We start from the raw sequence: 17426 nt of genomic DNA on the forward strand, positions 1-17426 counted from the left end.
AGAGGGAAGAGACTTTGGAGTGGATGAGGGATTTTTCCTTGCATTGCCTCCCTTTGGAAGGTCCCGTGCCCCACTTACCTCCGTGGCTGGCAGGGCCCTGGCCTGTGGTCAGCAGAAAAGACATAGCATATGGTGGTCCTGGGGCATTTGAGTAACGTGCTACATTAAATAAGCAAAGAACTTTGCATCTTCTCCTGTAAGTGGAAGTTAACAGATAAATTTCATTTCACACTTGGCAACAGGTTTTGATTATTTGAAATGTGGGGAAACTAAGAGAAAGCAGAGACTGAGTTCCTAAAAATCCTCTCTTTAAATAGGTCTTCCCACATTCTTGCTCAGTGTGCAGCCTATACGGTGGTATATGTTTGATTATATGTCCATATGTTCTGCAACAGTTTTTACAGACACCCTAAGTGGGCATCATTAAGCATAAGAGCCCAGGAAATTCTCCCAGTGCCCAGACCTGGCTATGTCCTGGGTTTAAAGGCTGAAAGAGTTATACAAGCGGTAATGTACCTACAGAGGGCTTTCCTCCAAAAGATGCAACGAATAACTCGATTTTTCTGTAGAAGCAGATAGGCATAACTTCATAATTCCTATCTTATACATATACATTTTATTTTCATGTTTAAGAAATTTAAGAAATCATTCTATGACAGTGGCAAAATTCAGGTGGTTTTCTTTAAGGAGGTTCTATTTACAATATTTGTAAGACACTGGAAAGATCTTAGAGGGTCTTAATGGCTTTGGGCTGGGAATGAATGTAGAGATGTCTGCTTTACAGCAGACGCCAAGGAAGATGAACTCTAAGTATGAATCTTTTATAAGCTGAGGGCTGCCCTCTCAGCCCAGATCAGAAGCCACTAAAAATTAGTGAGGTTAGGATTTCAGACTGAATTAAGATTTTTGTTATTTCCCACTTGCAAAAATGTGACTTTGGCTTTTTTCACAAGAAAAAGACAGTCTTCTTGGCTCCCACCGAATATAATTTTAGTCATGAGATATCTGTGGATCATTAATGCGGGGATCCATTTGCTGTTACGAGGTGGATGGCATTCAAAATTGCAGAAAGAGGCTGTGCAAATGCGTTTGGGGTTTTAATCAAACCAAAGCATATAACAACGGTTCTGGGCAATTAATGAGCCTATAACAATTTTGGCGTTTCATCCATCAAAACATGGTAACAGGAGTTCCCTTCGTGTCTCAGCAGTAATGAACCGGACTAGTATCCATGAGGACACTGGTTCGATCCCTGGCCTCACTCAGTTGGTTAAGGATCTGGCATTGCCATGAGTGTGGTGTAGGTTGCAGGCACGGCTCAGATCTGGTGTTGCTGTGGCTGTGATGGGCAGCTACAGCTCCTATTCAACCCCTAGCCTGGGAACTTCCATATGCTGTGGGAGTGGCCCTAAAAAGACAAAAACAAAACCCCAAAAAAACCACATACACATACAAAAAAATCTGGTAACAGACACAGGAAACAGCATACATTTAGGAAGTGTGTTTAGCTCTTAGAAAGCAGAGAACTAAGGGCAAACTGTTTATCAGAGAATAGTTGCACTTTTTTTTTTTTTGTCTTTTTAGGGCCACATCCGAGGCACATGGAGATTCCCAGGCTAGGGGTCCAATTGGAGCTGTAGCCGCTGGTCTACACCACAGTCCATTTCTCGCACCATTCTTGTCCGATGAGGCTTGGACAGTGTAGCCAAATTTGCTCTTTCACATAGCAGATCTCAGAAAGGGACAGTGGGTGGAAGCAAAACTTGCAGGTGCTTTGAGGGGCCCTGACCTGTCCAGTACCAAGTGGTTTGCAAAGACATGAAAGACAGACCAGGGAGGAGAAGGATGGCAAGAAACCAAGATAGAGATCCATTTTAGAATCCTATCTCACAACCCCTTTCGTAGCCTGAGAGCCAGCTCCCACCCAGGTGGGAAAGTGGATGGAGGAGAGTGGATGGAGGGAGTGGATGGAGGGGAGTGGATGGAGGGGAGTGGAGGGAGGGAGTGGATGGAGGGGAGTGGAGGGAGGGAGTGGATGGAGGGAGTGGATGGAGGGAGTGGAGGGAGGGAGTGGATGGAGGGGAGTGAGGGAGGGAGTGGATGGAGGGAGTGTATGGAGGGGAGTGGAGGGAGGGAGGGGATGGGATGGAGGGAGGGAGGGATGGGAGGGAGTGGAGGTTTAAGGGGGGAGGGGAGGGAGGGAGGGGAGGGAGGGGTGGATGGAGGGGGAGTGGAGTGGAGGGAGGGAGTGGAGGGGCAGAGGATGGAGGGGGTGGATGGATGGAGTGGATGGAGGGCAGGGATGGAGGGGAGGTGATGGAGGGAGGTGGGGAGGGAGGGAGTGAGATGGAGGGGGGAGGATGGAGGGGAGTGGATGAGGGAGGTGGATGGAGGGGAGGGAGTGGAGGGAGGGGTGGATGGAGGGAGGGGAGGAGGGAGAGTGGATGGAGGGAGGTGGATGGAGGGGGAGGATGGAGGGGAGGGGAGGAGGGAGTGGTGGAGGGAGTGGATGGAGGGGAGTGGAGGGAGGGAGTGGATGTGAGGGGAGGATGGAGGGAGTGGTGAGGGAGTGGATGGAGGGAGTGGAGGGAGGGAGGGGATGGAGGGGAGTGGAGGGGAGGGAGTGGAGGGAGGGAGGAGTGGAGGAGGATGTGGAGGGAGGAGAGTGGATGGAGGGGAGGATGGAAGGGAGTGGAGAGAGGGGAGTGGATGGAGGGGAGTGGAGGGAGGGAGTGGGGATGGAGGGAGTGGAGGAGGGAGTGGATGGGAGGGAGGAGGAGGGAGGGAGGGAGGGGGAGGATGGAGGGGAGTGGATGAGGGAGTGGATGGAGGGAGTGGAGGGAGGGAGTGGATGGAGGGAGTGGAGGGAGGGAGTGGAGGAGGGAGTGGGGGGAGGAGTGGAGGGAGGGGAGGGATGGAGGGGGAGGGATGGAGGGGAGGGGAGGGAGGGGAGTGGATGGAGGGAGTGGATGGAGGGGAGTGGAGGGAGGGAGTGGTTGGAGGGGGAGGATGGAGGGGAGTGGATGAGGGAGTGGATGGAGGGTGAGTGGAGGGAGGGTGGTGGAGGGAGGGGAGGGAGGGAGTGGATGGAGGGAGTGGAGGGAGGGAGTGGAGGGAGGGAGTGGAGGGAGGGAGTGGATGGAGGGCAGAGGAGGGAGGGAGTGGATGGAGGGAGTGGAGGGAGGGAGTGGAGGAGGGGAGGTGGAGGGGAGGGATGAAGGGAGTGGATGGAGGGTGAGAGGAGGGAGTGGGATGGAGGGAGTGGAGGGAGGGAGTGGATGGAGGGGGAGGATGGAGGGGAGTGGATGAGGGAGTGGATGGAGGGAGTGGAGGGAGGGAGTGGATGGAGGGAGTGGAGGGAGGGAGTGGATGGAGGGAGTGGAGGGAGGGAGTGGATGGAGGGGGGGGAGGATGGAGGGGAGGATGGATGAGGGAGTGGATGGAGGGAGTGGAGGGAGGGAGGTGGATGGAGGGCAGAGGATGGAGAAGGGAGGTAGGGAGTAGGAGGGAGGGGAGTGGATGGGGGAGTGGAGGGAGGGGAGTGGAGGGGGGAGTGGATGGAGGGGAGTGGAGGAGGGAGAGGAGAGGATGGAGGAGTGGATGGAGGGAATGGAGGGAGGAGTGGATGGCGGGAGTGGAGGGAGGGAGTGGATGGAGGGCAGAGGATGGAGGGAGTGGAGGAGGAGTGGATGGAGGAGTGGAGGGAGGAGTGGAGGGAGGAGTGGATTGGAGGGCGTGGATGGAGGAGAGTGGAGGGAGGGAGTGGATGGAGGGGGAGGATGGAGGGGAGTGGAAGTGAGACAATGGGACAGCTTATGAACTATAATGAGGTTCCTCGGGGAGCTGAGAGGGAATCAGACAGCTTGGGGGCTGGGGGATGGGAGTGGGGGCACATTTTTCTCATTGATAATCTGAGATTGAAGGACATTCCTTCTTACATTCCTACCTAGATACTTAGCTGTACAGTTACCCACTTGACTAACACTTACTGTGGGCCTGCTCTGTGCAGGATCTGTGACAACCAGGAGCTGGTGGCAGGGATGCTAGTGTGTGTGCATGTGTGTGTGCGTGTGTGTGTGTGTGTGTGTGTGTGTGTGTGTGTGTGTTGGGGTGGTGACCAGATCATGGAGGGGCTTGGAGACCACGTGTCGCCCTGAGGAACCTGGGCCCCTGGGAGCTCCCAAAGAAGTGCATCCCCAGTTGCTCCAAAGACTTCCCTCCTCCCCACTGTGACATTCGGGGCCTGTCACTTGCCAGGGTTTCAAGAATTTTCCTTTGCTGCCTAGCCCATTGTATCTTAAGGAAGCTTATTCTAGTATTGGTTATTCATTTCAAGAGATCTGCGGAAAGACTTTGTGTATTTTTTTTTTTGTCTTTTTGCTATTTCTTTGGGCCGCTCCCACGGCATGTGGAGGTTCCCAGGCTAGGGGTCTAATCGGAGCTGTAGCCGCCGGCCTCCGCCAGAACCACAGCAACGCGGGATCCGAGCCACGTCTGCAACCTACACCACAGCTCACGGCAACGCCGGATCATTAACCCACTGAGCAAGGGCAGGGACCAAACCCGCAACCTCATGGTTCCCAGTCGGATTCGCTAACCACTGCGCAATGACGGGAACTCCGACTTTGTGTATTTGATCTGCTTTTTATGTCAGTTCAAAAATCAGAGCTTTCTTGGACCATCTCAGATGATAGAAAGGAATGCATTTTTCTTTAAAAAGAGGTGTGGTACTATTTTACCCATTTATTTTGAAGGCTGATTTGAAAAGATACTCCAGCCTGCTTTCTTGTTTCTATAATGATGTGTATTGTCTTTAGTTCATGTGTATTTTTGTCCTTCAAAGTTTTTAGGCTGTTAAGCTATTGAATTTTACATTCAACCTTCTGTTGCACTATATTTGTTCTTTGTAGAGTGTTTTGGGACTCTGAGCAGAAGAATGACATAAGACTGTAGGTACCTCGAAAAACAAAACACCATCAAACAGGTGAACAGGGCAAGAATGAACCTTGCCCATAATTTAATGATAAATATTTGGAAGAGTTCTTGAATTTTTCTTCATTTAAGAAGGACGCCTACTCCAATGGCGCTAGAAAGACTGGAGCATAGAAAATAGAAGACCCTGTGGTGAACAAACATGAAACCCACAGTATGCCCTAAGTGAAACCATATTAAAATTATCAGTCACCTAATAAAACGATTCATTTTCCTATTTTTGAAAAATTTTTATTATCATTTTCCTGTTTTATTTCTCCTCTGAGTATTATCCTAGAAATGCCAATCATTTCCTCCTTCTGAAAGGGAGCACGAACCTATGCTCCCTCCCCTCTCCATGTCCTCTGCCTGCATTTTGTCTGTAGAAAAACTCTGGGCAAAGAATAAGTTTAATCAGAGAAGTGAAAAAACACAGGAGCAAAGGAAAACAGTTAAATGAGACCAAATAATAAGTTTAGTCATTAAGTAAAATCAAGAACCTTCGGTTCCTTCTCAGGGGCTATAGATAATATTCTGAGCCATATCCTGTGAGCTGTGTTACAGACACTGAAACGTCCAGCAGTCAACTACATGATGACCAGACTGTAGCCACGCCATAAGCTGCCACGATTCCGAGAACTGGCCTCAAGGAAATGGGAATAAATCGCCCCTGGTACTGAAGATGAACTGAACACAATCAAGACGATGCTGGTCAGACCACTGCTTGACCAATTTCAAGATGCCTGTCAGAGCTGATTGACATGTAGCCCCTCCCTCCGCCTATAAAAGCTCTTTCCCACTGACTGTCAGTGTCCATCTTTGGCTAGGAGTCCGCCCCATCTCCTTCCTTGGTTGCTGGCATCCAAAATAAAACAAACTTCCCTTTCCACCAACCTCATCTCTTTATGGCTTTAGAGCAGCAAGCAACCAGACCCCACCTTCAGAAACACTTGTACATGCAAACAGCCCCTGCTCATAGGGCAGGCATAGGTAGCCATGTTTCTACCAGGTGACACCCTCACGTAGGAACAGCTGATTGGCTCAAGGCATAGACACCTGACCCAAGGTATCCAATCAGAGCCTGGTCCCAGTTCCGTGGATCTGGATGCTGAGAGGCTTGGGGAGAAGCTGAGTTACAATATCTGGTAGACAGATAATTGCATACAGTTGTGCCGGCTGAACACTGCCCAGTTGTACATGGCAGCCCTTGTGGGAAGTCTAGGGGCTGGTGGCCATTCAGGCCACATGTGCTCAGAGAAAGCCAGCCTGCAAGGAGGGGGGTGGAGCCATGTACAGGGAGCAGGAGAAAGGGAAGGGGGAAGAGCATGGGGAAAGGGAGGCTAGAACAGCCGCTACTAAGGTCCAGACCCAGCAGTGCGTCCCGCAAGCAAGTTACTTCCTGTCCCGGGATCACGTGCTCCAACCTCCTGTAAACTCTTTCCAGAACGCTCCAAGGCCTTTCTACTCTTGGCCAACAAACAACCTCTGCTTGAGAGAGAAAACTGCTTTCCCAGTTTGGACGAAGAAATTTTTTGTGAGTTAATTTATCAGCACCCATTTCTATTTAATTTTATTTCACTTTTATCATAAATCCTTATGTGCTTAGCTCTCATTATGATCTTTTACATTTGTACATTGATAATTTTATAATTAAGATTTGAAGCTAGATCACCATTCATGACAAGGACGCTTTGTGTTTTCACACAGATCTCCTGATTCAGCCTCATCTGCGAAGTGGGACATGGGATGAATGGGGACAGGTTTTGCTTTTTGAACTTGACTCTCATCATCAGTCACACAGTAGTTACAACTTGGGAGCTGAATTTCAGGCATCTACAACTGTTGCAGACGTGGGCTGATTCTGTTGGTGGAACTGTTTTACAATTATGCGTAGCGACTAAGACCCATGTTCCTGTGCGACTTGAAGAAGTCAAAAGCGGAAAGGAATAAGTCAAAACTCACCCAGTAAAGGCTGGGAAGTGTGTTTTAAGCAACTGGTTATATTAAAAATGCATTAAGCCTCCTAAAGAGCCTAATACTTCCCAAGACAGCAGAAGAGACAGAGGGCTTGACCAGCAGGAACCCGGGGGACTTGGATCAACCGCTCAGTGCAGAGTTCAGGTTTGATAGTCAGACAATTAATATATCTCAAGTCAGAGAAAAGCCAAAGGACATCTCTTAAGTAGTGTGTGCTAGTTTGTAAAGTTGAACTCTGCTAAAACCTTCCCAAACCCATGAAAACTCTAATCCACGGCTACACAGACTTCGTCTCAGAGGGTAAATATTTTAGGCCTTGAAACCATCTATGGTCTCTGTTGCACATTATTGGTGGTTTTACTTGGTCCATTTGATGCTTTTGTTCATAACCCTTTCCATGTGTAGAGAAGCCACTCTTGGCTCACAGGCTGAGGGCCTCGAATCCCGAGTTTAGATGTTTCCAGTTGTAATTAAGGTTTTTCAGGGATGAACTTCTCAGTATTTTCCAACAAGGCTCATTTGATAACTGCGTTCCTCCAAAATTCTTTCAGAATTCTAAATATTGTTGAGCCAGCTTTTCTTTTCCTTTAATTCCAACTTGTGTCTACGTCTGACCTCCAGAATTGAGAAACTCTTTTCCCTCAGAGCCTTGGAATAGCTGAAGTCTTTAGGAAAACAGTTACATGAATTTTACCCTAACTTGGGAGTTCCCATCGTGGCACCGTGCAAATGAAACTGATTAGTATCCATGAGGATGCAGGTTTGATCCATATCCCCGCTCAGCGGGTAAAGGATCCGGCATTGCCATGAGCTGTGGTGTAGCTCGCAGATGCGGCTTGGATCCTGCATTGCTGTGGCTGTGGTGTCGGCCACAGGTGTGACCATAAAAAAAAAAAAAAAATTGCATCGTAACTTGACATGAAATGGTTTCCAGATGTTCTGCTATCTCGAATGCCCCCTTCTTGGCATCCCTCTGCCAATGGCGTTCCTAAAATGTCTCCTCCAGGACCACAAGGCACTAGGAACTTGCAGTGACTGCTGTGGACTCATTTGAACTGTTGTGTAACTTAAGTTGAAGAGAATATTGAGAATATATACCAGTGTATAAATTCAGTGTTTTTGTTTTCATTTTGGCTGCTCTATCCTCTGGGGTCGTTCGTAATTGCAAGTGCCTCTTTGTAATAATTCAGATTTCTTTCTTTCTTTTTTTTTTTTTTAATGGCCACACCCAAGGCATATGGCCGTTCTCGGGCCAGGGACTGAATCTGAGCCACAGTTGTGACAACATTGGATCCTTTTAACCCACTGCCCCGGGCTGGGAATGGAAGCCACACCTCCTCAGCCACCTGCGCCACTGTAGTTGGGATTCTTAACCCATTGTGCCACAGGGGGAACTCCAATAGTCCAGATTTCTATAATCGAACAGTCTGAGTTTCCAGGTGGGGGTCAGGAACCATTGCATCAGCGAATGCCAGTGAACTGTTTGTGTTTATACAAAGTAAGCATAAATCCTTCTGAGGGGAACGTGTCCTGCTGTCCATGAAATGAACATAATACCCTCTGAGGTGAGGCTGACAGGAAACACGCCTGCAGTGCATGAAAGTGTGAATCGCAAAGGAGGGGGGCCTGTCTCTCTAGGTCAGCCCAATCCCCACCTCTTCTGCAGGAGGCTTACTGGGAAAATTCACTTATATTTAAAAGTCACATCTTTGGCTTGGCATTGTGGAGCATGTTTGAATGTGAGTGCGGAAAAAGTGTTGCTTAGACTTCCTTTATGTTTGTTTGGGGTTTTTTTTTTGCTTTTTTTTTTAGAGCCACACCTGCGGCATACGGAGGTTCCCAGGCTAGGGGTCGAATTGGAGTGGTAGCCACCAGCCTACACCACAGCCACAGCAACGCCAGATCCGAGCCGAATCTGCGACCTACACCACAGCTCACAGCAATGCCAGGTCCTTAACCCACTGAGCGAGGCCAGGGACGGAACCTGAATCCTCAGAGACAACATGGGGTTCTTAACCCACTAGCCATAGTGGGAACTCTGAAATGAGCTTTTTTAAACTGGGTTTTAAAATCATCTGGGGATTTTATCTGGTGGCCTAGTGGTTAAGGATCTGGTATTGTCACTGCTGTCATGAGGGTTCAATCCCTGGCCCAGGAACTTCAGCATGCTGTGGGAGCAACCAAAAAAATAGATAATAATAGTATAAACAATGAAATAAAATAAAATAAAATAAAATAAATCTGGGACCTGAAATCCTAATTAATCTGGAAACATAATGGATATGCCCTCACAGAGACCACCAGCCCACGCGGGCACGGAGGCAGAAGTCACTCAGGCCGCCACTGGCTCTCAGCTAGGATCACAGCCTCCCAATCATTCCCACAGCTCAGCAGCATTTGCAGAAAGAACAAATGCCTTTCCACTCTTGTCGTGTTATGTAGAGCACATACTCTTTTTTTTTTTTTTTTTATGGCTGCCCCTAGGGCGTGTGGAATTTCCCAGGCCAGGGATTGAATCTGAGCCGCAGCTGCAACCTATGCCACAGCATCGGCCATGCCACATCCTTTCAACCACCTGCACCCGGCTGGGGATTGAACCTGTGCTTCCACAGTGACCTGAGCCACTGCAGTTGGATTCTTAACCCACTGCCTCACAGCAGGAACTCCCCTAAAGTACAGAGTCTTTGGAACCTTCAAAAAAGATGTTAAGAGCAGCATCTCTGCTCCAAAAAGTCCCACACACATTTATCTAGTGAACAAGTACAAATTTAGCAGTTTTAATCAACGTCCTTACAGACAAGTGTGGATATGTATATGCATATATACATATATATATATATCAAAACTGAGAATTTACAAATGAGATTTGACACATTTGGCGCCTAGCCGTGGATAAATCCACAGAATAAATCTTAAGTAGGCTACATTTCCTTTGGTGGCATTTTTAGTAATTCAGTTCTACAGCATAGGAAGAGATCCAAAGCTTACATTTAGCTACGTTCGGAGGAGTTCAGTGAGGAAAAGTTTTTTAAAAAGCAAGCAGGTGGCATCCCGTGAAGCAAGCCCAGCGTGTTTATGCTGATCCCGGGAGACAGTGAAGCGTCTGAACTGTGTGCATAAAAAGTATGAAAATCGTACTGCATCGGTGGGCATCCGGGAGCCATGCGTTCCTGGCGTCTCCGGGACGCGCCTTCGCAGGCAAGACGTGGAGAAGCAAAGGTACCAGCAACGCTGAATCCCGCATGTGGTCCAGCCAAGAAGTAGGACTGAGCTCCAGACCGAGGATGCCTGAGGTGTCCCAGGTCCGTGGACTGTCACCAGGGACAGTGGGCTCGGACACCGTCTCTCTCCCCTGCTCACAGCCCCTAGTGTAAGTCAGTCGAGGGGGCCGGGCAGGGCGAGCTCCTGGTGCCATCGTCCCGCAGTTACCACTTCCCTGGGATGGTGACCCCACACTCGTACCAGCCCACGTAGTAGTACGGGGTCCCAAAGCCGATGCTGCCAAAGCTGACTGGCTCCTGGCGATACTGGCGATAGTAGCCTGGACGGAGTGGGAAAGGGAGGGAAGGAAAACGCATCTGAGATTCTGCGGTTTATCACAGGAGCCACCTCTTTGACCGTCAGCCCCTTTCCTGGCACGGAGCTCTTGGAACCCCTGGCACTTCCTAAGAGACAAGAGCACTCACTAAAGGTGTCTAGAAACGAACAATAAATCCTTCCAACCACGGTGACTTGATGTTGATGAGGTGACGTCTGGACAGCACCTAGAATGAGGGCTGGTCGCCAAGGACACCAACCTGGTGATCAGAGAGCTGGCACTTTCAGTCCCGGCCCCAGCCTCCGGGGAGAAGAGAGAGGCTGGAAGGTGAGTTCAGTCACCAATGGCCAGAGAGTCCACCCACCCTGCCTGTGCCACACTGGTTTGGAGACCTTGCCGGTTGGTGAATACGTGGAGATGCAGGGAGAGCAGCGCCTGCAGAGGCGGGGAGGCCCCCCCCCCCCACACCTTGCCTGATGCCTCTCCCACCTGGCTCTTCCTGAGTGATATCCTTTTATAATAAACCAGTAATCTTTTTTCTTTTTTTTTTTTTTAAGAACAACTACCATCCTATCCCTTAGAGGTGAGTCTCACATTTGAATGGATTCTCCTTACCTGCCTTACCCTCCCTCTATCCCTCTTTTTTTCCAAATTTTCGTTATTGAAGTAGAGTTGATGGACAATGTTGTATTAGTTTCAAGCAGACAACAAAGTGGTTCAGTTATACATATACAAAGATCCATTCTTTTCCAGATTCTTTTCCCATTTGGGTTATTACAGAATATTGAGTGGAGGTCCCGCCATGGCACAGTGGAAATGAATCTGACTGGGAACCATGAGGTTATGGATTCAATTCCTGGCCTTGCTCAGAGGGTTGGGGATCCGGCGTTGCCGTGAGCTGTGGTGTAGGTCACAGACTCAGCTTGGATCTGATGTTGCCGTGGCTGTGGTGTAGGCCAGCAGCTATAGCTCCGATTGGACCCCTAGCCTGGGAACCTCTACATGTGGCTTTTTAGGTGCAACCCTAAAAAGCAATCAATCAATTATTGAGTAAAGTTCCCTGTGCTATCAGTAGGTACTTGTTGCTTATTTTTTTAAGTGTTAGTGAAGTATGGTTAGGTTACGAGGCTGTGATCATTTCTGCTGTCCAACCAAGGGACCCAGTCATGCATACACACATATCCATTCTCCCTCAGATGCACAGAACACTGGCGAGTTCTCTGTGCTGTGCAGCAGGTCCCCATTGGCCAATCTTTCCATGTCCCTCACTGGGCACGTGCCAGTTCCCAGACCCCAGCCCATCCCTCCCCATCCCCCACTCGTCCCCTTTGGTGGAAGTCTGCGAGTCTGTTTTCTGTTGTGCAAATAGGTTCATTTGTATCCTTTCTTTTCTCAGTTCCACATATAGGTGAGATCATATGATGTCTGTCTTTCACTGTCTGACTCCCTTCCCTTGGGAGGACAGATAAACCAGTCATCTAGGGAAGGGGACACGGGCACCTGGGATTTAGGGGTGACCACCTGGACCTGCGATGGGCATGTAAGGCGGATTTATTTTCATTTATTTTTAAATTTTTATTTGTTATTTCTTAGGACCACACCTGCGGCACATGGAAGTTGCCCGGCTAGGGGTCAAACTAGAGCTGCAGCTGCCAGCCTACACCGCAGCCACAGCCACAGCAGCACTGGATCCAAGCCACATCTGCAACCTACATGGCAGCTTGCGGCAATGCCAGAGCCTTGACCCATTGAGTGAGGCCAGGGATTGAACCCGCATCCTCACAGACGCTAGTAGGGTTCCTAAGCCACTGAGCCATGACAGGGACTCTGTTTAGTTTTCCTTTCTCTGTACTTCTGTTCACGCCGTCTTCCACCCGGAAGGTCCTCCGATTTTGCATGTATTTTTATGACTCAGCCCGAGGCAGCCTCTTCTGAAAGCCCTCCCTGATGGCTTCCAGTGGTCCCCCCTCCCTTGAACTCAGTGACTATAACCTGTGCAATTGCCTGACCGTGGGACGATCAAGTGACATACTCTTGCCATCGTTTGTACTTTAAGTTGGTTGCTCATGGTTACCTTCCTCTCTGACCACACGCCCCGAGAGCAGGAGTAAGATCTTACGTTCCTTTGTTATGCTGAGAGCTACACGGGAAGCCCAGGGGCTTCTAGCCCTTTGTATCCCTACCTCTCAGGCCCATCCCAAGCCCAGCATGCAGTAGGAGTAGTGTGCCAATTCCTTATTTTTAGGATCCAAAATGCTGCAAACATCCACCTTCAAATGGTAAAGCACACTCAGAGCTAGAGTGAATTTTCTCCTTCGAATAGCCCTCCTCGCCTACTCCGCAGTGTAATATGCTGGGCCTTTGTTTGCCTTACCTTGAATGGTAGGGAGGGCTTCTATGTAGGACTGAGGCCCTGTTCTTCCATCGAGGTGTGAATCCACAAACTGACAGTGGTCTTCCCCTCGTCCCCAGCTGTCCCCGATGCTGTAGAATGTATCTGCATCAAGGAATAACCATGGGTCCGTGACGGGTCAAAAAATAGCACAGCTGGTTTAGGAATTTGCACAGGCTTTAGACGTGGGCACATTACCTAAACTCTTCGTGTTATGTAAGTTTGAAAGGTGGCGCTAGTGACGTCAATTTCCAACTGTTGTAAGGAGTCAGCAAGATCATGTATGCTAAATATTTAAGTGTTCATTACAAGGCAAGTACTAATGTCATGAGCATTTTCAGTCTGTCTGTGATAGACCTTTCTACTCTTTGGTTTTAAAAAAGGAGGAAACTCTGATAGCCAGATAATACATTATGAAATAACCATGAAAAGCTTGACTATCTGTAAAAATGTAAGACCCTGTTTTCATACATAACTAGAAGAAGTGGGTCTGGAGCATGAGGCGCTGTCCTTGGTCCTGAACCACAGAAGCACAGTAGGACAAACTTGTTTCTCTCAACCCTAGGAGACCAGACAGGGCTATGCAACCTCTCCCAGGAATTCTGAAGCAGGGGAGGAAAAGCGCAGTGTGGGAGAGGAAAAAAAGAAAAAAGAGCAGAGAGAAACAAATAGCCAATGGCTGCTGAGAGAGGCAGAGACACTGAGAAATTGCCAGAGTCGGAGATGGCTGGGGAGAGGTTGACATTATCTTGAAATGATGACCGCTAGCAAGAAACAAACAAAACAAAACAAACCTAACCCGTGACAAAATACAAACCAGCTGAGGGAAGGGTTTTAGAAAATATAGGTACTAAAAAGTTAATAGGCAGGCAAATTTTGAAATAAAAAAACAATTTTTTGTAGGTGGATGAGTCAAAATCAGCTGAATAGAAATAGCATTTTGGAATGTTAGTAGTTCAAACGATTGCTACTCTTTATTTTAATCCCCTACCATGATGAAAACAATGTAATTAATTTTGGTCACACCCTGGGCATGCAGGAGTTCCCGTGCCAGGGATTGAACCCTAGCCTCAGCAGTGACAATTCTAGGCCACCAAGGAACTCTGGTGTGTTCAGACAGAAGAAATAGTACTGCTCATGTGTTTCACTGCCTACATTTTTTTTTTCTCTGTCAAGTTGTGCCAATGGCAACAATGTAGAGGGTTCTTTTTCTCGATAATTCCAGTTTACACTCCTACCTACTGCTACAGAATTAACAACAAAGAAAAATGGCCTTTAAGTTACTAATAGAATTTTGGACATCATTCCTAAAAAGCAGTAGATTAAAAACATATGTATTTCTGGGTATCGATGGAAAAACCAGTCACTCTGAATTCAAGCCTGTAAACCTTGTTTGCATTTGAGCCAGAGTGAGAAATAGTAGGTCTGTAGCTTAAATGCATTTTGATGCACCTGCTATGTCAAGTTAGTATCTGATAAAATAAAACCTTCCACACCTTCCCACAGCTCACCATCCCCAAAGACCTACCTTTCAGGTTGTCACTGAGGTAGATCTTATACCGCAGTGAATTGCAAAGAACCACTCCCACAAACTTTCTGTACCATGTCCGCTTCACATACTGCCGGCCGTGGCAGTCCGTGTAGCCAGGGTCATGTTTGAAAGCAAATGGGATCCAGATGGGCTCACCGCCTGCACAACACAAAGCACCTCTTACACATCTCCTGAGTCATGGCGTTTGGCAGTGTTTACTCTCGCACAAAGTACCAGACAATTCGACTTATTCACTGGGCTTCCCTCTCCCCTCAGGGCCTCTCTGAGCCGTTTTCCCACCTCAGGGGGCACTCCTTCTCTCTTTTCTCTTCTTTCTTAGTTCTCAGGTACAACTGGGGAGTTCCTTGTACCTGAACGTAGCTAATGTGTTTGTGTTTCTATAAAGGATGCTCAGAGTAAGAAAAAGCCTTTAAGCCTCAAGAAATATAAGCAGTAATGGCCAATTTGACCTTGCGGGGCAGCAGGCATTGGGGGGGGGGGACTGCCACCCTACCTCCCCCACCAAAGTTCCTCAGCATAGGTGCCTACGTTCTTGTCACTCACAAGCTCAGTCATGACCTTAAGCAATAGGTCTTTCTCTGTTTATTTGAAAAATAAAGTAAAATGTTATTGAACACATAATGCATTTGCTATCTTTTCACCAACTGAAACTATTCAAAGGAGTTATGAGAATAACATTATCTATTTTCATAGATATTGACCACCCATAATGGTTTTTATAGATATTGGCTGCTATGGCCCTATTTAAAAATTTCCAGAGCAGTCTTTTCCCCAGATTAGGATGACAGGTGCAAAGACACCACAGAAGTTTCCAGAAAATTATAATACAAAAATGGTCTAGCATTTCTACCTGTGAGTAAGCACAATAAGCTCATGTTCAATAGTCAACTTGATTACTGGAGTGTCAAGTTTATCAAGAAGAGAAACGTACCTGGTGGCCTCACAACAAGCAGAGGATTGTCTGTAGAATGAAAGAGAAATAAGTGACTTCACTATTATGTTTCACAGCCATGCAATTGTTGAAAATTTTTTATAACGGAAAGAATTAACCAAACGGAAATAGGAGTATAAGGTTCATTTGACAGTCACCAAGATTTCCCCTTAGTTTTTATTTGCTCAGCACTTCCTTTCGAGAAATAGTCTTTTCTATTTCTATTGCTTTGTTATTTATATAGAAGCCGAAGGTGCCTGAAGATAATATTTTCACGTTGGGCACTACACAGTAATTCAACACCGATTACATTTTCAAGTGCCTTGGGAAAACACTTCGGTGGTTTCCTAAAAAGGTAAAAACATAGAGGAACCACGCAATGCACCCATTCTGCGCGAATATGTATCCAAGAGAAATTAAAGCGTATGTTCATATAAGCACTTGCACATGAATGCTCGTGGCAGATTTATTTGCAATAGCCAAAAAACAGAAACAACCCAATGTCTCGTAACAGGTGAATAGACAGATTGTGGCATAGACACACAATGGAATACTGCTAAGTAATAAAAAAAGAATGAACTACTGATAAATACGGCAATATGGATGGATCGCAAAAAAGATGCTGAGTGAAAGAAACCAGACAAAAGAACTCATACTGTATGACTCCGTTTACGCCAAATTCTAGAAAGTGCTAATGAATCTACGGTGGATAGAAAGCAGATGAGTGACTGTCTGAGAACAGGAGAGAAGCTGGGCACATGGGGAGGGCGGGGGGCCGGACTGAACAGCTGCAGGAGGAAATGCTGGGTGATGGGGTGTTTACCATCACGACCTGGGGATGGCTCCAAGGATATAAATATACCTCGAAACCTACTCAGGTGCACATTTTGAAGATGGACAGTTTACTGTACACTGTTTACTCCTCAAAAAAGCTTTTTTTTTTTTTTCCTTTTTAGGACAACACCTGCAGCATATGGAAGTTCCCAGGCTAAGGGTTGAATCAGAGCTGCACCTGCTGGCCTCCGCCACAGCCACAGCAATGTGGGATCTGAGCCGCATTTGTGACCTACACCACAGCTCATGGTAACACCAGATCCTTAACCCACTGAGAGAGGCCAGGGGTTGAACCTGCATCCTCATGGATACTGGTCAGGTTCTTAACCCACTGAGGCATGACAGGAACTGAAGCTGTTTTTTTTTTTTTTTTTTGTCTTGTCTTTGTTGTTGTTGTTGTTGTTGCTATTTCTTGGGCCGCTCCCTCGGCATATGGAGGTTCCCAGGCTAGGGGTCGAATTGGAGCTGTAGCCACAGGCCTACGCCAGAGCCACAGCAACGCGGGATCTGAGCCGCGTCTGCAACCTACACCACAGCTCACGGCAACACTGGATCGTTAACCCACTGAGCAAGGGCAGGGACCGAACCCGCAACCTCATGGTTCCTAGTCGGATTCGTTAACCACTGCGCCACGACGGGAACTCCTGAAGCTGTTTTTAAAGCATGTCTTTGTCTTAGCCCAAATAATGCCACTTAATAGGAAACTACCTTTTAAGGAATCCTGCTTTCAAAGAAGTTCATTTTTATAAAATACCACAGGCCAGGTAACCATGGGCTGTCCTTTTTTTAAAAAATTATTGTAGAGTCAAATTCCTTTTTTAAACATCCTATGAATTTTTCACACACGAATAGACTCATGGACCTCCGCCACTACCACACAGAGCATTTCCATCCCCCCAAATGGCCTCTGAGCTGCCCCTTTGACCTCATCTACGATCCACAAAATAAAGTGACATAACTGCTCTTAAGTTTTAAAAGTGCGCTGAAAAACACTCAAATACTCCGAGGTGGCGTCCAGGGGAACAATTCAAAACAACGTCACAAACAACAAAAACTTATTTACCCCCAAGGTGCAGCCTGTGTTACACGCACACATTCGTTGACTGTTACATTTGGCCAATATCATAATTGGCCAAGGTCATAATTCATTACTTGATAATTTTCCTGTTGATCCCCTAACAAGTTCCAGCAAGGAAGACAAAATGGAGAGACTGGAACAGAATGAATAAAG

General features: G+C 47.5%; 1 protein-coding gene across 3 annotated transcripts in view; it reads right to left on the reverse strand.

The window, feature by feature from the left end:
• Positions 1 to 9692: 9692 nt before the first annotated feature.
• Positions 9693 to 17426, reverse strand: part of FNDC1 (fibronectin type III domain containing 1) — a 98029-nt gene continuing 90295 nt past the window's right edge. For all 3 annotated transcript variants that reach the window (XM_047769818.1, XM_047769817.1, XM_047769816.1), the window contains 4 exons: positions 15362 to 15391; positions 14407 to 14568; positions 12861 to 12983; positions 9693 to 10489 (listed from right to left, as the gene is read on the reverse strand). In XM_047769818.1, the coding sequence (XP_047625774.1) occupies positions 10374 to 10489; positions 12861 to 12983; positions 14407 to 14568; positions 15362 to 15391 (431 nt within the window). In that variant the 3' untranslated portion in view covers positions 9693 to 10373. The remainder of the gene's footprint in view (positions 10490 to 12860; positions 12984 to 14406; positions 14569 to 15361; positions 15392 to 17426) is intronic.

Source organism: Phacochoerus africanus, chromosome 2 (assembly GCF_016906955.1).
Source record: "Phacochoerus africanus isolate WHEZ1 chromosome 2, ROS_Pafr_v1, whole genome shotgun sequence".
Lineage (NCBI taxonomy): Eukaryota > Metazoa > Chordata > Mammalia > Artiodactyla > Suidae > Phacochoerus > Phacochoerus africanus.